This window comes from Panthera leo, chromosome B2 (assembly GCF_018350215.1).
Source record: "Panthera leo isolate Ple1 chromosome B2, P.leo_Ple1_pat1.1, whole genome shotgun sequence".
In the NCBI taxonomy this organism is placed as follows: Eukaryota; Metazoa; Chordata; class Mammalia; order Carnivora; family Felidae; genus Panthera; species Panthera leo.
In genome coordinates, this window is record NC_056683.1 from 44890617 (window position 1) to 44913165 (window position 22549).

The window sequence follows — 22549 nt, forward strand, 5'->3', positions numbered from 1 at the left end:
TGACACGGGGCTCCATCTCACAAACTGAGCCAAAATCCAAGAGTCAGGTGCTTAACCGATTGAGTCACCCATCCTGCCCCCAGTCACCTGTTAAACCCATCCCCCCCACCCCTCTCCCGTCTGGTAACCATCAGTTTGTTCTTTATGGTTAAGAGTCTACTTCTTGGTTTGCCTCTCTGTTTTTTTCCCTTTGTTTGTTTGTTTGGTGTTTTAAATTCCCACCAACGGTGCAAGAGAGTTCCCCTTTCTCCACATCCTTGCCAACACCTGTTGTTTCTTTTGTTGTTGATTTTAGCCATTCTGACAGGTGTGAGGTGATATCTCACTGTGGTTTTGATTTGTATTTCCCTGATGTTGAGCATCTTTTCATGTGTGTGTTGGCCAGCTGGGTGTCTTCTTTGGAAAACATGTCTATTCATGTCTTCTGCCCATTAACAGGATTATTCCTTTTTTGAGTGTTGAGTTTTATTTATGTATTTTTTTAAATGTTTATTAATTTTGAGATAGAGAGCACCAGTGGGGGAGGGGAAGAGAGAGAGGGGATAGAGGATCCAAAGCAGGCTTCATGCTGACTGTGGCAAGCCCAATGTGGGGCTCCAACTCACGAACCGTGAAATCATGACCTCAGCCAAAGTCAGATGCTCAACTGACTGAGCCACCCAGGCCCCCCTTGGGTGTTGAGTTTGATAAGCTCTTTATATATTTTGGATACTAATCCTTTATCAGATATGTTATTTGGCAACTATCTTCTCCCATTCCATAGGTTGCCTTTTAATTTTGTAGATTGTTTCCTTCACTGTGCAGAAGCTTTTTATTTTGATGAGGTCCCAATATTTCCTTTGTGCTTTTGGTTTGCCTTGCCTCTGGAGATCAGGAAGTAATTTTGAGCAGATGCTTTCAGCCTCTCAGCAATGTGAAATCACACTGCAGAGGTGAATATCTCGGTGACAGGATATTCTATTTGATACGTGGTGCCAACAGCCACGTTCCCCAGCCTCCTGGCCTTAAAAATGATGGATAGAGCAGAACTTTTAGTACCAAGCAGAACAGGAAATTCACCAGCCACCTCTACGCTTCCACGGAAGCATTCCTCCTGCTCACCTTAGAAAAAATCTGAGTCATCTGGGGTCCTGGAAGCCTTGGCCCCAGGCAGGTGGCCCTTCTCCTGCTTCCTGTCGTTCTTGCTGTTAACTGGCTGAGATTGTATCTGAAAGTGTCTACAACTACTTTGGTGGAGTCAGATTTCTGGTCACGGGTCAGATCACTGCTTGAAGCAGTTTCTTCCTCCACACCCAGCGAATTCTCCAGGGAATCATGAGTGTACATGCAGGTTTCTACAGTCACATATTGTAATATTGAGAGCAGTGGAGAAATGTCTTTCTGGTTCTAGTCAATGATTAACTTTTGAAGGCAGCTTCTCTGCAGCTAGTGTGTGTGTGTGCGTGTGTGTGTGTGTGACATAGAAGACTCATTTTAAGCATTTCTACACAAAGTTACATACTGCTTTTCCTGATCAATTAATGACCCAATTCCAAAGGGTTATATGACTATCATTGAGTCAATAGTGATGTAAGTAAATTCCAGAGATCTGCTGTACAACACAATGCCTATAGTTAGCAATAAAGTATTGTGCACTTAAAATTTCATTGAAATGGTCAATTTCATGTTCCCATTTAAAAAAAAAAGGTGAGGAGAACATAATGAAACTTTTGGAGGTGATAGATGTACTTATTACCTGGATTGTGGTGACGGTAACAAGAATGCATACGTATGTTCAAACTAACTAAATGGTATACATTTATTAGGTACAGCTTTTTCTATACCACTCTTTCTCAATAAAGCTGGAAAAAGAATGAAGTCCCATTTTCTCAGAAATCTCTCAACTGGTGTAGAGGGGGATTCAGCGTACCTTCTCCCGGATGATGCACTGTGGTCAACAGCTGACTAGACAGCTTTCCACTTACTCCTCTAGCCCCTGGGAGTCCACAGACCAATTCAGTGACATATGCCCAAAGGAATCAACAACTTGATTACAGTTAGGGCTGTATGCCACATTTCCCAGAAAGAAAGCCTCAGGTTACCATTTCTACTCAATTCCTACTGATAGATTTCATTTGTTATTACTAACAGTGAGACTCATATCACTATATACATTGGAATCATGCTTTGAGCCTATGGCAAAGCAGATTTCATCAAGACCTTTATAATAAAGGTTTTACATGTGCTTGATGATTATTAAATGCATACGTCCAGCAGATTTGACCTCTCTTAAATTTCAGTTCCTCATTTCAACTGAATGTTCAGACTCTGGTATTGGAAAGACCAGCTACCAACCCCAATGTTGCATAAATCAACTTATTATCTTCCCTAGCCAAAATACCACTTCCTCTGGATTCCCCATTTTCCCCCCTATTTCGTTAAATAAAGCCTTTTTCTAGTCCCTCAGGCTCAGCATTATGTTTAATTGACTCCTCAAAATATTTTCATGATTTAATAGATTTCAGTTTTGTAAGACCATCCTACAGAAATGTTCCTTTTTTGGCATCCAGTCTTTAATCCTTGCAGGTGCCAACAGTGGGACTGTGGTTCCTGGCTATGCAGTTCAGTCCAAATGGTCAGCTTTACCCAAGTGACTGATAATTGAAAGTCAGTCTTTTGTGTATATGTTCGTTAGTCACACTAAGAAATGAGAAAGTAATAAATGAGAGCAAAATGGAGGGTAAAGAAAATATGTAACAGTAGAAATGATTTTTTTTCCACAAGTGATGTCAAAATAATAAAAGTAATATAAAAGAAAATCCAATAATTATCAATTACTGCTGCACCTAACTATGTTCTTCCTCAACTAGATCAAATAGAAAACACAGTAATTTCAGCATATTAATCAATGTGTTTACCCTGGTCTGTGGACCAGCTGCTATATCAGAATCATTAGAGATCTTTTTATTTTAGTTTACTTGGTTTTGTTTTGCCCTTTACTATTTAAAAATTATTTAGTTATGGGTGCACCTGGGTGGCTCAGGTGGTTCAGTGTCTGACTCTTGATGTCAGCTCAGGTCATAATCTCATAGTTTGTGGGTTCCAGCCCCCAAACCGGCTCTGTGCTGGCAGTGCAGAACCTGCTTGGGATTCTCTCTCTCTGCCCCTCCCTCGCTCTCTCTCTCTCTCTCTCAAAACAAATAAACTTTAAAAAATTTATTTAGTTTTGAAAAACCAATACATGTCCCAAGTACCAATTTCAATAGTTACAAAGGACACACAGTGAAAAAACAGTGTCTCTCCCATCCCAGCCTCCAACCACTCCATCCACTGTACTGATGTCTTACATTTCCTTCCAGAAACATACCATGAGTGCTCCTAGCAGATATCTTGGTTAGTCTGCTCAATATCCATTCTTAACCTCTTGCTATTATGCCTTCCTGTGTTGCAGAAGCTGGAAAACGAAAAATAAATCGCCCAGACTCCATTATAATCAGAGTTCCTGATGTGATTTAGGTTCCTCTAGTCAGGTGCACTTGCATGACACTTGATTTTGAAACGGAGCTAAGTGAGGAGAGAGGGCAAGAGGCATCCATTTTGTTGGTGTGAATAATGGCAGAAGCCACCCAAGTCAGCAGGGTAGCACTGGATTTCCAATTTAGCAGAGGCAGCTTTCTGATTGTAGCGGAGGTGATGCTGCCTTTACAGACAACCGCCTTACCCACAGCCTCCAGATTCCATGTATATACACCTGACTATATCAGTATTGTCAGCTCTCTAGTAACCTAGTTTTGCACTGTTCTTTCGAAATGACTCCAGGAAGCTTAGCTGAAATCCAGTTAGTTATTTGACCACCAGTTCTGAAGTCATTGAAACAGATTCTTTTCTGCTTAAGCTAGCTAATCTCTGCAATTGAATCTTGGCCTATAAAATGTATATAAATGTTTATACTACAGTCGAGAGAATAATGGCTTTCCCAAATATTCATGTGCTAATCCTTGGAGCCTGTGAATATGCTACATTAAATAGCCGGGGGGGAAATTAAGATGGAATTAATGTGGCTAATCAACAGATTTTTAGATAGGGAGAGTATCCTAGGTTATTCAGGTGGACCCAGTGTAATTACAAGGATCCTTAAAAGTGGAGGAGAGGTGCAGAAGGAGTCAGTCAGAGGAAGATATGACTATTGAAAAATGATTGGAAAGATGCAAAGTTGCTGGCCTTGAGGACAGAGAAAGGAACTGCAAGTCAAGAAGTCCTAGGTGGCTTCTAGAAGCTGAAAAATGCAATGAATTGAATATAAAAAATAAATATTGAGAAGGAGTTTGGAAAGAACATTAAATCCTTGTTGTGTTGTAATTGTTTGCAAGGTTTTAAATAACAATAGAAAAAAGAAAATAGAAATTATGTTTCCTCTAATTGCATTTTTTTTTTTTTTGTAGAAGTATTGGGAGTGTTGGCATTCACTGCAGTAAATAAAATAAGGCTTATGAAGTATATTTAATTTCTAGTAATTTCTTTCCAATTAAATGATCTGTCAAGAAAAAAATTTCTTGTTTGGGAATTCTGTTCGTGGTGTAATGAGAAATGAAAGGCAGGATATCAATTGTACCATTTCAATATTTCATGGAGAAGAAAAACTTCAAAATCACACACAACATAATCCATATTATCTTCATTTACATAGTAAAGAGTTTCAAGAAAAAAAAAAAGAGAGAAGCAACCAATTTTCTCTTTAACCAAACAACAGAAAAAGATTTAGAAAGAAGTCTTTGATAATCAAAAGATATAATTATCTTTGATAATTTGTGAATCTATGGAGACGCTGCTTTAGTCAATTACCAAAGAATTGGCTTTTATGGATATATCATTTTCAAATTACTCATACAAACTCACCACAGAATAATTATGTATTTTGCCCATCATCAATCTGTTTCCAAGACAGATGCATTTCTTGTTCAACTGGAATCATAATTTTTATTAAAATAATTTTTTTTTAATTTATTTTAGAGAAAGAGGGAGAGACAGCAAATGTGAGCTGGGGAGAGGGGCAGAGGGAGAGAGAGAGAATCTTAATCAGGCTCTGTGCTTACTGCCTAGCCCAAAGCGGGGCTTGATCCCACAACCCCGGGATCATGACCTACGTGGAAACCAAGAGTCGATCGCTCAACCGACTGAGCCAACCAGGTGCCCCACAGAATAATAATTTTTAACAAAAAGGAAAAGTTCAGATTTGTTTGTTTATGCTATTATTTCAATTTATATGGCTATATGCAGCTTTGATCACGAGTTCTGATGAAGATTGATTTTTAATCGTTGCAATGTAGTCAAAATATGTGTCTGGCATATGTTTAATGCTCAGTCAGGCTTGGGAACTACATGTTTACTGAATATTTACATGTACCAGGTCCTGGCTAAACCAGCAGTAGAAAGACAAACATCTGCACAGAGTTATACATAACGATTTACTAACAACTATGTTCACTAACCTAGGGCTTGTTTTTTATATTGACTCACTTTTTCTTGCAGGGGCAAGGCCCTTCTGAAATTTTACATGTTTAAAACAGATTATATTCTGAGGGTGAGTAATCAGGGTGAGAGGGAGTGTTTCTCACAATTTTATATTAAAACATTAAGCACAGGTATAGATAGATCAGAGTATAGAAATTGATCGAGTAGATACAGGATTAAGTATATGATAAAGGCTGCATTTCAAATCTGTAGGAGAAATCCGGATTACTGTTCTCAAACATTATGAATAGCTAGTCATTGAAGTGAAAATAAATCTTAATTCCAATATCACTCTATCCACCTTAAACCAAATCCAAATGTTTCAGCTTAAGTGAAAAAATGATATTATACTGACTAGAGCTTTTACGGTTTGTGAAAATTCAGCAAGCTGTACATTTATAACAGAAATAGTTCTGTGATTATATATTATTTATCAATAAACATTTTAAAACTGGGTTAAATGATAGATTATTTTTAAAATTTGCAGGAGAAAAGACCTTTCAACTGTAACATAAAACTCAAAAGGTCATTAGAAGGAAGTCGATAAGGTTAACTACATACAAGTTTAAACCTTCTGAATGGCATGACAACACTGTCAAAAGTAAACAAACAAACACATCAAGCTGGAAAAACATCTGTTTACACCCTTGTACAGACTCTGTCAAAGCAGGATCCAATCAGCAAAAGAGATCTCTAAATATCTGAAACATAGAGAATCTAATACAGGAATTGTTTTCATTGCTGATGAAGGAGGCGAAAAGCCAAAAAGAGGATGCCCCTCAGAGGTTACCAAGAGGAAAATGGAAGATGTGGTCTCCCAGAGCCCAGAACCTAAGGTCAAGTAGCTGAAACCAAAACCATGCAGGCCTCTCTGGTGGAGACAGAAGCCAGAGGGACATACTGAATGCTGGATATACTATTTGACCAAGGAGATAGGGGTGGATTATCCCTTCTTCTGGACCCCTGTGTTAGTCTCTGCTGCTGTAACAAATCAACACAGATTATGTGGTTTAAAACAAGAAATATTTATTATTTTACAGTCTGGCATTCAGATGTCTGAAACAGGCCTCAGGAGGCTAAAAAGATGTCAGCAGGCTGCACTTCTTTCTGGAGGCTCTAGAGGAGTATCTGTTTCCTTGGTTTTTCCAGCTTCTGGAGGCTACCTGCCTTGGGTCAGGGCCTCTTCCTTCCTCTTCAAAGACAGCAATGACTGGTTAAGCCCTCCTACTGCCATCTTTCTGGTTCTTGAACTTCCAGCACCCTTTTCCATTTTTAAGGATCCTTGTGATCATATAGGCCCCACCTGGATAACCCAGGATGCTGTCTTTATTTTAAGGTCAGCTGATTTGCAAACATAATGCCATCTGCAACCCAATTCCCTCTTGCCATGTAACATAACATGCTCTTCTAGGGATTACAACCGAGGGGTCTTGGAGGGGCCATTATTCTGCCTTTCACACCTTCCAATCTTCCACCAGGGCCTCTCATTGTCCAAACTCAGCTAAAAGCCAAATGGGAGAGCAGTGTGCATGGGTCAGTGCCTCATATCTCTCTACCACCCCATACATACCAACGGGAAAAGGAGAAATGGATCTAAGAGCAAATAGATACCAGAAAAATTACTAATATTCCTGGGGGGGGGGGTAGAGTTCTTAGAAATCAATGAGAAAATGATTAATAACAAAAATAGAAAAATAACCCAAGGATATGGCTTTGTGAGTTGGCAATTTTTAGACAAAGAAATAAAAGTAGTCAATCTACAAAGATTCTCGGCCTCCTTGATATAAATTCAAACAATAGGGATCAATATTTCTCCTACCACGTGGACTAAATTTAAAAGATTTTAACACTCAGTTTTGGTGGCTGTATAAACTGTTGAAAATGAGTAATTGGTACAACATTTTTAGGTGGCTTTTGATCTAGAAATTCCACCTCTATGAAAAGTTTCACACAAGTATGCAAAAGCATTATGTACAAAGATGTTCACTGAGGCGGTATTTATGGTACCAAAAAATAAAACAACCTGGAAATAATCCAGAAAACCATTAACATAAACTTGGTTATGGTCAGGAAAGAAATGGAATATACCATTTGAAGCAATGACTTGATAGGGAAATAAATACATTGGCATGGGACTCTGCCTATTGATGGAATGAAAAAGCACAATTGCCGAGCAATATGTGTAGCATAATTATAAGCCGTTTACATGTAGGAACATGAACAAAAATTCCAGTTAATACAAACCAGACTGTTATAGTGGTTGTTCTGAAATGTGGGAGTCTTAGGGACTTTCACCTTTCACTTTACACATTGTCGTATTGTTTGAATTTTGTACAGTATGTACTTTTTATTTAATCAGAAGAGGCGCATAAAAATGTGGATATGATTGCATATGAATTTAAGAATAGGCCAATTTAAAAATTTATATTGGATTATTTACTTTCAATTTATTCATCCTGTGTGCTGGTTAAAACATTCTCCTTTCAACATGAATGAATGGATGGATGAATGAGTGAATGAATGCATGAATGAATACGAGAGCTTCCCTCTCAGGCCTCTTACCGTCTGACATTTCTGTCAATAAATTTGTTTAGAGAGTTCCTCTTTCTCAGGGTCTTCCCCCCACAAAGGAAACCATCCCCATGTGCTTTCAATTCCGGTCTCTACAAAGTGTCTGCCATGAAGTTCCTTTCCCTTTTATTTTTATTTAAATAATATTCTAATAGACCCATCAAAAACTAACAGTCATTTGGGGAAGAGAGATCTGAATGTGGGCTTCCATTAGAAATGGGAATTCCTGGGGTGCCTGGGTGGCTCAGTCAGTGAAGCATCTAGCTTCAGCTCAGTTCATGATCTCACGCTAGGTGAGTTTGAACCCCGTATCAGGCTCTGTGCTGAGAGCTCAGAGCCTGGAGCCTGCTTGGGATTCTGTGTCTCCCTCTCCCTCTGCCCTTCTGCTCAAGCTTTGTCTCTCTCTCTTTCGAAAATAAACATTAAAAAAAAAAAAAAAAAAAGGAATTCCTACAAGGCTGTGTCTATTGGCATAATATCCTGTCCCTGGGTTTCGTCTTTTAACAAAACCCTGTTGCGTGGTGATCACATCTTGCTGCTTTCTAAATGTTTTATTTGTTTAATCGGATTCTGAAACATTGAGGCTGTCTCCAAATTCTGGGTTCTTGTTTCTAATCTCCTTTGAGGTAAAACCGCACTCGGGTAGTGAGTGACTAACTTCCAAGTCAGCAGGTCATGACTTTTTTTGCCCACAACCTTGTAGTGTTGTAACAGACCGGTTTTCTTCATTCTTTGTACACTCTTCAGGGGTGAGAGGTAAGGTTTGAAGAACACAGTGGTGAATCTCTGATGGAAAGAGAGCGTGCGCGCATGCGTACAAGCACAACTACGTGTCTCCACAGGGGCTGATGAAACCCAGACTTCACCTTTAGGAGTGGCTGCTTTGGGGTGGACTATGGAATAGATAAGACTCTTCCAGCATTTCTCTCCCACTGTCAGCATTTATTTCCCTGCTCTCTCCCACTCCATAATTATTAGAAAAAATTACGACCTTGTAATGAAGAGGATGTACTTCTTCAGGTTTTTTGAGATAACATTTCTAAGAAATTCAGGTATGTAAAAATTAACTTAAAACTATTTCTTCATTGTTTATCGGGCTGTCTTCACTAAAAAGAGATAAGGGACCACTGAGTTAAGCAGATATCTTAGGTAATCACATCTTGGCTAATCATCTCCAGGAAGAGTTTGTTGCAGAGAGGTGAATAACTCATTTATAAGGCAGCATTCATAAGAAGGAAAATCTGATCTAATCACCAAAGTAGTAATTCCTTGATTTGAAATTTCAAAGACACAGAGACATAATTTCACAGTGTCTTTCTATTGTTAAATTTAGGACATAATTATCGAGTACCTCCTGTGTGTTAATAGCTGGCAAGACTGCAGAACACAGGGAGGACATAGTTCCAGCCGTCAAGGACATCACCATGGTAACATGAAATGAAAGTTGCATGATATTAGCTATATCACAAAAGAAAGCACACCAAACATCCTAGGAGGAGTATAAGGAGAATGTTTATGAAGAAGGGGAGTACACTTTTAAGAAAGGAGTCATGTAGCAGGTGGCACATGAGAAGTAATACAGATGATTTGTATCGTGTACTTGGGAAATGCAGCTTCCTTCCTTACACCATAAGTTCCACGATGGTAGGAACCATGACTCTTTCATCACTTCTCTACGCCCATCTATACAAGCACCTTGTACAGTACTTGGCACAGAGTAGGTCTTCAATGAATGCTTAAAGGTGGGGAAAGAAATTGACATCAAGTGTCTACTCTGTGCCTTTCCTGGTTGATCTATACAACAGATCTTTGAAGAAAGGTTCCTTTATATACTCCTCCTACCTCCTTCTCTCTTCCCTTCTCCTTTTTAAAAATTATTTTATTTATTTATTTAAAGTAGGCTCCCTGCCCAACATAGGGCTTGAACTCATGACCCTGGGATCAAGAGTTAGATGCTCTACTGACTGAGCAAGCCAGCTGCCCCATCTTTGCTCCTGCTCTTAAACAAAAGAAGAAATCACAGCTCAAGGAACAAATGGCCTTGAGATAAGTTGGAACATTAGCTATGGCGTTAGCACTATGTTCAAGCACAGGCTCTGCCACTTAATACTTATGTGAACTTAGACAAGGTAATTACTGGCCTTAGTTTCCTGCTCTTTAAAATGGGGATGATGATACTATGACTTATAGCCTTGCAATGAGGATCACATCAGATGAGATATATGAAGTGTGTAGGTCATTGCCCAAGACTTAAAATGGTCAGATGGTGTTAGCTCTTATTAATGTTGCTGTTGTTGCTAACATTGTGAAACAAGAAATACTACCTACTTCACTGATGTATTTTAAGGAACACATTGAGATTATGTGCTATTAATGTGTAAAAAACTGTTAAAATAGTCTCGATAAGGTACAAGATTATTCTGTGAAGATACTTAATGGTGAAGGAGGGTTAGGAGGTCAAGGAGGCTACATATGTAGGGTTTACTAGACCAGGCAGACTGGACTGACAATCTGAACACAGTGTTAAAGAGTTAGAAGAGATACGGTATAAGATAGAGGAAAAGGGTGGGAAAGGAAGAATGGAAAAAGGGGGAAGACAGTGTCTAGGAAACTAAAGGTGGGGAAAAGATAGGCCAAATATAAAATTATGGAGGGTCCAAATCAGAGACGTGACCGTCAAGAGAATAAAAGGGGACAGGGTCCACGTTGAAGACAAATCTCTTCTGTAAAGTAGGTAGACAGTGTGTGTGCAGATCATTTAGAATGACTAGGTTCCCTGGTTGTAAACTGGAGGTGTTAGTACAAACCTAAGTATTGTACTATGTTTCACTCGAACTTGCCCTCAGATACTTAAGTAGATTCGAGGAAAGGCAATGCTGGGTGAGGAGATGTGGGCGGGTGGACAAGGAGATTGAGAAGAGGTGCTTTGAGCCATGTATAGAATGTAGTGTGGTGGGGGAGTGGCAAGACCTGGCCCAGAAACCAGCAGAACAGAATGTGAGTGGGGCGCCTGGGTGGCTCAGTCGGTGGAGCGTCCAGCTTCGGCTCAGGTCATGATCTCGTGGCCCAGGAGTTCAAGCCCCGTGTCAGGCTCTGTGCTGACAGCTCAGAGCCTGGAGCCTGCTTCCGATTCTGTGTCTCCCTCTCTCTCTGCCCCTCCCCGCTCATGCTCTGTCTCTGTCAAAAATAAATAAACATTTAAAAAAAATTAAAAAAAAAAAAAGAACAGAATGTGAGCTCTCAGGAACATGCCAAGAAGAACGTCTTGGTTAATGAGCTTCTTTTGCTTTGGCAGGCATTTTAATTCTGGGCATCAAAATAATATCAGAACGGGTGGTTTAAGAGTTCCAATGTCAGAGGGGACATGCTCTGCATTGTCATCTGGACAATTAAGGAAGTTATAAGGGATTTGAAATAAAATTTCCACTTCTTTTGGAGCTTGGGTGGCTCAGTTGGTTGAGTGTCCGACTCTTGATTTCGGCTTAGGTCATGATCTCATGGTTCGTGAGATCAAGCCCCACATCAGGCTCTGTGCTGACAGCATGGAGCCTGCTTGGGATTCTCTCTCTCTCCCTCTCTCTCTCTGTCTCTCCCCTGCTCATGCACGCACTTTCTCTCTCTCTCTCTCCCAGAATAAAGAAACGTTAAAAAAAAATTAAAAAGAAATCCACTTCTTGTTTCAGAAACAATTCCTCACTAGGTAAGCAGAAACACAGAAATGTAACAATTTGTTGACTGTCTTTTAGTGTCACAGTAGGCCAGATGCAGGAGTGGTAATGCCCAAGGGATAATAAATACAGACAGAACCCTCTGTTGAGAGCGCCCTTGGGTTACTACTAAACAAACAACTTTTCTGTCATTTATACAAATTCACAAGGGAAGAAAACACAGATGACTAATATTTTTGTTTTCAGATAGGCTACCTTGTGGTAGAGTAACTTGTGATGTGTACGAATGTCACCTTCTGCTTATTGGGCAACAGTTCATTTGTATTTACTGCTTAAAATTTGCAAAGTGATGTAAGTAAGAATATTGCAAATATATTACTAATGTGAGAATGTGCTCCATTCACTGGTCTGTGCCATTTTTTTGTGCAGATTTTCTACCATGAGGTGGATTTTACTTAAATAAGCATATGTTCAAAACAGTTAAGCTTATCTCAGACTTTAGCTGGAAATCAGATTTCTTAATGGCAGAGTTTGTGTTTGCTGTGTTGCATCTCTCACAGTGCCCAGAACACAGTGCCTTGTATATGAACTTAGATGTTTTTTATGTTAGAAAAAAACCCCCACACAATTGATTGAGGGTAGTGGGTGCTTAATCAATGCTTATTGAATCAAAATTTATACCTAATTTTTTGGGATGGGTCCATTTTTATGTGTGACTGTGGATGTGACTGATAAAGTAAATCAATTACTTACTTAGAATCCTTCATTAAGTACCAGTAACTTCTAGGATAAGACCTCAAATCATTTCCATGATACATGGAACCCTCTGAGTTTGGATCTGTTTTCCTGAGCCTGTCCCCCGCCAAAGGCATCCCAGGGTTTCAGTTCTACATCTGCCTGTTGTCCTGGCTGTCTGAATCCTCTTGCTTGTCCTTCTCACCAGCCAACTTCAATGTACCCCTTGGGGCTCCTCCAAAATTCCTCTTTGAGGGCAGGGACTATATTTTCTATCTCTATATTTATGACAGAGCAGGTGCTGATCTATCTTGGGTGATCAGCAAACGTTTGTTGAGTTGAATGAACGAGTACTCATGACTTGAAATTCTTGATGTAATATTGTGTGTATAACTGAATTACCTGATATTTGAAAAAAGCAAATATATTTGTCATTGGGACTACCTAAAACATCTGGCTCCTCAGAAGAGATGAGCTTTAACATTTTTGAAAAATAATGCTTGAAAGAGACTGTGTTTGAGAGCCTATGAAGTTCTATGGCTCACCTATTATACACCAGCTCTGTGATGACACTACTGTCTGAATAAAGCGTGAATAACATTATTAAAAAGGTAATTTCAGTTGGCAAAGTGTTGAGTCATTTGGATGGGCTCATCATGTATTAAATTGAATTTCTTCTTAGTGTGCAATAATGAAAAGTGTTTAGAGTGATCATATGTGTGAGCACATCCCCCAAATTGCTAGCAAAGTAGCAGGATTTTGTTGCAAGCTGATGGGTCACCAGTTTGAGCAGAGAGATTTTCCAGCTTCACTGACCTCATAATATAGGCATTGTGTTTGAGATTATTATTTCCTGCAATTGTTTTCTAAAGAATAATTTTAAAAATTCAGGTTATACATTGATGCAATTTGTGCGTAAGTATACAGTAAACTAGCTAAGCCAAAATAAGAGAACAATAAGAAAACTGGCCAGGAAATCTAGTAAGTACTGTGGAACTAGAAAAAAGAAACAAACAAAATTAGTTGCCTGTAAGTTTTGAGCTAAATGAATGTTTTTAAAAATAATACAATCGAGTTGATATTTAATTTAATTTCCTTCAGAATAATCTTCCTGCTTAGAACAGTTTTTACCAGAAGGAAAGATGGTAGGTGATTTTTTTCAATATAGATATCTTCTGATAAATTCCTAAAAAAATAGGTAAAAATGATTGTGGTTTAGTGAATTTGGTTGGTCTGAAGTTATGTCATTTTCACAGGGATTATAATATTTTCTTTGATGCCAGATCAATACCTTCAGTAGGGAGCAGAAAAAGAGAAAGTGGTGGTTGGAGTGGTATTAGTCCATTTGTCTGGGAATACAAAGAAGGGTGAAGACAGATGGATAGAGAAAACCTAATTTATTATAAGGTAACAATAAAGAAAACAAATGCAAAAAGATGGTTTGTTTTTTGGTGAAAGGTATTTGAGGTCAGATCTGAATACAGGGTAGTATGAGATTATCTTTTCACCATATTTTCTACCATCCCATTAAGAATGATTGCTGAGGAAAGCAAGGCTTTGAACTGAGTAGAGTGCTGGCTATATGAAAATGTACAAAATGTAGTGCCATACTTTGAAGTCTCATTGGGGAAGTCAGACTCACAAGATGGAAAGACCGCCATGGAGGAATTAATAGCAAACATTTGCTTAATACTTAAACGTTTAGAACATAGTTTTATGTGCCATTTTGTAAATTTAAAAAATTAATTTGTAGATTTCATTCTTCTTTTGGGACTTTCTCTGGCTTTACCTTTGGAAGATGGCAATAACTCTGGGATTGTGATTACTTCTTAGCTTTACTTCAATGTTCTCAACCTTTCTTATGGCTTCTGTTCCCTGATCCTTCTAACTTCTTTTAGGATCCAGTACCTCAACATTACCTCAATGGGATGTTGTCCTCTGAATATGCAAAGTGATTTTCTTATTCCGATTTTCAAAATTGTAAAGTACCTGGTTTATTATGGAAATAAAACAGATCCTGAAATTTCTTTGATAGAATTGACTGTAAATGTGTTTATCTTGTTGTCAGATCACATGACCTGACTTCTAGTTAAGAAAATCAGGTCACCGTATCTACTTGTGGTCTCCTTATCAATCATTTAGACACTGAAGCATTTAACTGACTTCTAACTTTTCTGTTATATATACTCTGAAATTATACCTTCAAAGGTATCCTTATTGTCAAATCCAGTGGTCTTCTTTCCTCCTTCTCTTTGTTTTCTTTAACCTCTCTTTAGTTCTACACATTGGTCTTTCTTCTTGAAATGTCTGGGATCCTAGAGACCTAGGAATTTAGTTCTCTTCCTTTGTATCGTATTTTCCTTTGTCTCCTTTCATGAATCCTCTTTTGCCTCTCAATAGGCTCATTATTTCAAATTTTTAAATCATTTAATTTCTTATGGGCAGCTGGAGACACACAGGTTTCTCTAAACTCAGGAATAGTCTGTTTGTATATCCCCCAGCATCCCTTACTTCTATGACTCCTCCAGGCTGAAATTACTGCCTTCCTCCAAGATTTAGTTCCATTCGTACTGGCTTCCAGAAGTTGGCCTTGCCTATGGTAATTTATTTTCCTTTCAATTCTCAGGCATTTTCACCTTCACTACCTCAAACTTTCAAAAAACTACGTGTCCATGTCTTACTTCCTAGTTAGCATGCAAAATCTTTAAGGATAAGGGCTGTACATCAGCTTTTGTTTGTCTGTTTGTTTGCTTGGTAGGGGACAAGGAACATAATACTCCACAAATATTTGTTGAAGGAGGGGATCAAGACCGTGGAGTAGGAAGGTCCTGAGCTTACCTCCTCCCACAGACACACCAAAACTGACAATACGTATAGGACAGCAATCCCTGAGGATGAACTAACTGAAGGCTAACAGAACAGACCTTACACAAGTGAGGATATAAAGCAAAAACCACACTGAGATGGTCAGAAGAGGTGGAGACGCAGTCCAGTCAGGACCAACAGCCTGTGACCCACAGCAGTGACCCACAAGTGGAGGGATATCGTAACCATGGAGGCCTTGAGGAACAAGGGGTCCAAATCCCACATTGGGCTCCTCAGCTCAGAGAAACTGCACTGGGGAGACAAGCACCCCGAATGGCTTTGCAAACCAGCAGGGCTTAGGTCTGCAGAGTCAGAGGGCAGCAGGAAACTGAGACTTTGTTCTTAAAGAGCCCACACACAATCTCACTCACTCTGAGTTCCAGTGCAATGGCGACAGTTTGAAAAGCCCCTGGGTATCATGTGAAGGACAGCCATTGACTAATTTTAAGGCATGTGCTGGAGAGGCAGGGATCTGTTAGAACATTCTTCAGAGACGGAAGGATTGGTGGGCACCATTTTCTTGTCACTTCCCTTCCACCCAGCTGGCTCAGCACTGGTGGGTGCCATTTCTGACACTGTCCACCTCTTGTGCTAGCACCAGCGTTCCCCTACGGACTCACCTTACCCGACCTGCCCAACCCAGCTCAGCACTCCTCCCAAATGGCACGCCATCCTCCCTAGCAGCTCTTAAGCAGCTCCCCTTGCCCCACCACACCTTGTGGGAGGTCTTGGCCAGCATCAGTGGTCCCTCCAAGTGCCCCCACACTGGGGGGCCCAGGCTGGCACACTAGCGTGCCTTCAACAGTCACAACTGGACCTTGTAGCCAGCCACAGTGGAGGCCAGCCCTGCCCTCCGGCAGGCCCAGGGGTGTAAAGTTGGGCAGGCGTGCAGGGGATCAAACTCACACAACAGTGTGCCTGTAGCAGCCGCAGCCAGGTATCTTAGCCAGACAGGCTCAGGGCCAGCCGCACTTAATAGCATGTGTGTAGCAGCCCTACCAGGGGCTAGCATACTGTCACAGCAGGGCAAAGCCTCATACAACAGCAAGTCCTCACCAATCGTGATCCAGCCACAATAGGAGGGTGCACGTAGCTCACACAAGAAACACCTTTGGGACACTGGCTCAGTTGGCCAAGAGACTCACTTCAGATTTAAAGTCATACAAAGACTGATAGCAAAGGAATGGGAAAAAATATTTCATGCAAATGGAAATGAAAAGAAAGGTGTGGTAGCAATTCCTATATCAAACAAAGACTGTGACAAGAGACAAAGAAGGGCATAAATAATGATTATATGATTACATATAATAATGATTAATAATGATAAAGAGATTATCCAACAAGAGCACATAACTCTTGTAAATATCTATGCACATAACAAAGGGGACCTAAATACATAAAGCAAACATTAACAGACATAAAGGGAGAAAATGACGGCAATACATTAACAGTAGGGGGTTTTAACACCCACTTACATCAATGGATGGACCATCCAGACAGAAAATCAATATAGGGGCACCTGGTGGCTCAGTTGGTTAAGTGTCTGACTTCAGCTCAGATCATGATCTCATGGCTAGTGAGTTCAAACTCCACATTGGGTTCTATACTGACAGTTCAGAGCCTGGAGCCTGCTTTGGATTCTGTGTCTTCCTCTCTCTGCACTTGTGCCAGTCATGCTCTGTCTCTTTGTTTCTGTCTCTCAAAAAATACAGAAACATTAAAAAAATTAAAAAAAAAAGAAAGAAAATCAATACAGAAACATTGACTTAGATGACACATTAGACCAGATGGACTTACTAGATACATACAGAGCATTCCATCCAAAACCAGCAGAATACACATTCTTTTCAAGTGTGCACAGAACATTCTCTGGGATAGATCACATGTTAGGCCACAAAACAAATCTTAATACATTTAAGAAGATTTAAAATGGATCGAGCATCTTTTCTAACCATAGTAGAATGAAAGTAGAAATCAATTAGAAGAAGAACATGGAAAAAACACAAACTCTTGGAGGCTAAACGACCTTCTACAAAGTAATGAATGAGTCAAGGAAGAAATCAAAAAGGGAATAAAAAGATACCTTGAGACAAATGAAAATGGAACCACAACAGCTAAAATCTATGGGACATAACAAAAGCAGCTCTGAGAGGGAAGTTCATAGTGACAAAGGCCTAGCTCAACAAACAAGAAAATTCCCAAATGAACAACTTTATACCTAAAGAAACGAGAAAAAAGGAACAAAACCCAAGTCAGTAGTAGGAAGGAAATAATAAAGGCTAGAGCAGAAGTAAATGAAATAGAGATTAAAAAATATATAAAGAAATCAATGAAAATAAGAGCTGGTTCTTTAACAAAAATAGATAAAATCAATATATCTTTAGTTAGACTCATCAAGAAAAAAGAGAGGGCTAGGGCACCTGGGTGGCTCAGTCAGTTAAGTGTCCAGCTTCAGCTCAGGTCATGATCTCATGGTCTGTGAGTTTGAGCCCCATGTCGGGCTCAGTGCTGACAGCTCAGAGCCTAGAGCCTGCTTTAGAATCCCACAGAGGGATTCTGTGTCTCCCTCTCTCTGCCCTTCCCTGGCTCGCATTCTGTCTCTCTTCTCTCTCTCTCAAAAATAAATCAACATTAAAAATTAAAAAAAAAAAAGAAAAAAAAAAGAAAAAAGAATGCCTAAATAAAGAAAATTGGAAATGAAAGAGGAGAAGTACAACAGATACTACAGAAATACAGGATCATAAGAGACTTCCACAAAAATTACATGTCAACAAATGAAACAACCTAGGAGATATAGATAAATTCCTAGAAACACACAACCTCCCAAGACTGAATTAAAAAGAAATAGAAAATCTGAACAGACTGATTACTACTAATAAAATTGAATCAGTAAAAAAAAAAAAAAAAAAAAAAAAAAAAAAGGAAACTCCCGACAAAAAAAAGTCTAGGACCAGATAGCTTAACAGGTGAATTTTACCAAACATTAAAAAAGCGTTAATACCTATCCTTCTCAAAGTATTCCAAAAAATAAAGAAGAATGAAGACTTTCAAACTCATTCTATGTGTCCAGTATTATCCTGAACACCAAAAACAAACAAAAACTGCAAATGAGAAAACTACAGGCCCATATGTCTGATGAACACAGATGCAAAAGTTGGCAGCAAACAATCTTAAAACTTATATGGAAACACAAAGGTCCTAAAATAAGCAAAGCAATCTCGAGAAAAAAGAACAAAGCTGGCATTATGACACTTCCAGATTTCTAACTATACTATAAATCTCTAGTAATCAAAACAGTATGTTATCCACACAAAAATAGACCTTTAGATCAATAGAACAGAGAACAGAGGGTCCAGGAATAAACCATGTGTATATAGTCAATTAATCTTTGACTAAGGAGGGAAGAATATACTATTGGGGAAAAGATAGTTTTTTCAATAATAAATGGTGTTGGGAAAAATGGACAAATACACAAAAAGAATGAACCTGGACTACTTTCTTTTTTTTTTTTTAATTTTTTTTTTTAATGTTGATTTGTTTTTGAGAGAGAGAGAGAGAGAGAGACAGAGCACAAGTGGGGGAGGGGCAGAGAGAGAGGGAGACACAGAATCCGAAGCAGGCTCCAGGCTCTGAGCTGTCAGAGTAGAGCCGATGCAGGGCTTGAACTCATGAACCATGAGATCATGACCTGAGCCAAAGTCAGACACTTAACCCACTGAGCCACCCAGGCACCCCTGAACCTGGACTACTTTCTTATGCCATATACAAAAATAAATTCAAATGGATTAAAGACCTAAATGTTAAGGCTGGAGGCCATACAACTCCTACAACACCCATGCAGCAACCTCTTGGACACCAGTCTTAGCAATTACCTGTTTAGGATTTATCTCTTCTGGCCAGGGCAACAAAAGCAAACAAATCAGACTGTACAAAACTAAAAAAAAAAAAAAATTGCACAGCAAAGAAAACCATCAACATGGTGAAAAATCAACCTGTTGTATGGGAGAAGATATTTACAAATGATGTAATTGATAATGGGTTAATATTCAAAATGTATCAAAGAACAGACACAACTCAATAATAACCAAAAAACCCAACGTAATCAAGTAAGAAATGGGCAGAGGACTTAAATAGACATTTCTCCAAAAAACACCAAATACAGATGGCCAACAGGTACATGGTGAGATATGCAACATCACTGACCATTAGGGAGAGGTAAATCAAAACCACAATGAGATTTCACCTTATACCTGTCTGAATGGCTAGTATCAAAAAGAAAAAAGAAGGAAGGAAAGGAAGTAACTTGTGTTAAGGAGGATGTGGAGAAAAAGGACACTTTGTGCACTATTAGTGGAATGCAAAGTGGTATAGCCACTATGGAGAACAGTATGGAGGTTCCTGACAAAAAATTTAAAAATAGAACTACTATGTGATCCAGCAATTCCACTTCTGGGTATTTATCTGAAGAAAACAAAGATACTAATTCGAAAGATATTTTGTCTCTATGTACATTGCAGCATTATTTACAAAAGCCAAGATACAGATACAATCTGTACAACATCTATTAACACATGAATGAATAAAGAAGATGTGGGGTGTGTGTGTGTGTGTGTGTGTACACAATATACATATATATATATATATATATATATATATATATATATATATGTACAATGGGATATTACTCAGCCATGAAAAGAATGAAATCTTACATCTGTGACAAAATGAATGGACATAGAGGGTATTATGCTAAGTGAAATAAGTCAGAGAAAGACAAATACTGTATGATTTCACTTACATGTGGAATCTAAAACAAAACAAAACAAAGCAGAGAACAATCTGGTGGTTGCCAGAGGGAAAGAGCTAGGAGGGTGGGTGAAGTAGAGGAGGGGGAATAAAAGGTACCAACTTCCAGTTAAAAAATAAATAAGGGGCGCCTGGGTGGCTCAGTTGGGTAAGCGTCCAACTCTTGATTTCAGCTCAGGTCATGATCTCAAAGTTCATGGGTTTCAGTGAGAGCCCAGTTGGGATTCTCTCCCTCTCTCTCTCTCTCTCTCTCTCTTGCTCTCTCTGCCTCTTCCTGGCTTGCGCATGCACACGTGCACTCTCTCTCAAAATAAATAAATAAACAAACAAAAAAAATACACGGGGATGCAATGTATAACAGAGAATACAGTTAATATTGTAATAACTTTGTATGGTGAGAGATAGTAGCTTAATTTATCCTGGTGTTCACTTAATAATGTATATATGTTGAATCACCAAACTGTACTAATATTATATGGTATATCATTTATGCTGAACATGTACATCTCATTTAGGTATGCATATTAACATTTTTTTTCTTTTCTCCTTTTCAGCCTCTGATTGTGACTCCGAATTCTTATTACAAAGGTATCATATGCAACATTTTGGGAAGCCAAAAAAAAAAAAAAAAAAAATTGAAGGCAAAAGCAGGTCTGTATGAGATAGTGGGAATAAATATTTAGAAGGTTGCTACTAAGTGACAGACACTGTGCTTTGCAGGATACAGATTTCTTTCAACAGATTCAAGGAACTGAAGTTCAGCCAGGTTTAGTTAATTTATCCAAGGTCCCACAAAAAAGTAAAGAACTGTGCTAAGTTTCAGAACCCCAAGTCTGCTTGATTCCAAAGGGCAAGGGAGTTTTTGTGTCGAGAATCGTAATTCTTACAATTGATAGTTTTAAGAATTAAATGATATAATTTCTTTAAAAAACACTAGGCACAGTAGTTGGCATTTAACAAATGTTGCTCTCTCACATCTGTCTGGAATTGGGTCTATTTGAACAATGGGAAATTATACTTGTTGGCTGAATTATACTTGTTTCCAACTCTTCTAAGAAATGCTTATGTTTAATCACAGCAATCCTATGTCCTTCCTCATACTGAGGCTAGAAACAATGCCGGGCAGTATTTCAAATCATGACTATTTCTCCCCCTGATCAGGTAAAGGGATTTCGACGTTGTAGTCAGCAGACAGAGGCTAAATGAACCAATCACTTATTTCCGTAAAACATGATTTTTTGTGTGTGCCTAGGGTTTTGGTTTGGTTTGATTTCCCGAAGAACAAACGCTTGTGATTCGTTGGGAACTTTGCGAGGTAAACTACGGGGGTCCCAGTAGCAACTGGGCCTCTGAAGGTTGAAAGCAAGAGGTCTCTGTCTCTCTGCCTCAGTTTCTGTCTATCGACGACTCTTTTCTGGGTAAGTCCCCCAGAGCCTGCTACTCTGCACCGAGCAACACCGACCGCATCGCTCCCGCGGAAAGTGGGGCAACACAAGCTCACTCTGCCTATGGGCAAAAACTTCGTATCCATCTGGGGCGACAAACCATACAAAACGGCCGTCCCAGCTGTGCCGAACTTCAAGGCGGAGGAGTAGCCACAGCTCTTCCGGATTCCTTCCTCTTCAGCCCACTGCACCTGGACGCGGGCGGCTCGCTACTCCCCGACCCTGACGTCACCGCACCTGGCACCAGCTGGGGTGCCGGGTGGTGAGCCCGGCCGCGGAGGGGGCGGGGCAGGGAGAAAGAGGGGGCTCTCGCGAGATTTCCTTCCTCCCGGGTGCAGCTCCCGGCACCTTCCCGGCCTCAGTCGGGTCTCAACCTCAGTCTTCGGTGTCGCGTTCTAGAACAGCGGTTGCTGAGGGGAACTGCGGGAGGCGGGCTCCGGGTTGGAGCCAGCGGCCAGGACGAACCGGCTGGTCCCACCTCTGCTGCGGGAGCGAACGGGGCTGGGAAAGCCGCCGTCTGGGCGAGCGGGGGAGGGCCCTCCCGCCGCGGCGGCTTTGGCGGAGGCCCGGCGCGAGGAGCCGCCGCCGCCGCCGTCTCCTGCTCGCGGGCCGCGCCGACGGGACTGTCCGGGGAACGCCGCGGGCGGATGGAGGCGCCACTTCGCCCCGCCTGAGCTCAGGAGGGAAGGAGCGCAGCGCGGGGCCCGCCTCCCGCCGCAAGTGCGGCCGCGCGATCGGCAGGAGGAGGAGCAGCGGGCGCCGGGCTTCTCCCCGCGGGAGCCCCCAGCATGGGTAAGAGACTCGAGGGCGCTTCCCGCCGCCCGACTGCACCTCCCCAATTCGGGCAGGCGGTTCCCCTTCTTGTCCGCGGGGAGGAGAGGGGGTCAGCCCCTTCGCGGCCGCACCGCACCCTCCCCGTCGCCCCTCCTCGCCCTGCCTTCCACCTTGCTCTTCTCGCGGAGGAATTGG

General features: G+C 40.4%; 1 protein-coding gene across 1 annotated transcript in view; it reads left to right on the forward strand.

Annotated features, from left to right (window-relative positions):
* Positions 1-22216: 22216 nt before the first annotated feature.
* Positions 22217-22549, forward strand: part of LOC122220000 (CD2 associated protein) — a 137398-nt gene continuing 137065 nt past the window's right edge. Inside the window, exon 1 of the mRNA XM_042938997.1 lies at positions 22217-22372. Coding sequence (XP_042794931.1) covers positions 22369-22372 — 4 coding nt within the window. The 5' untranslated portion in view covers positions 22217-22368. The remainder of the gene's footprint in view (positions 22373-22549) is intronic.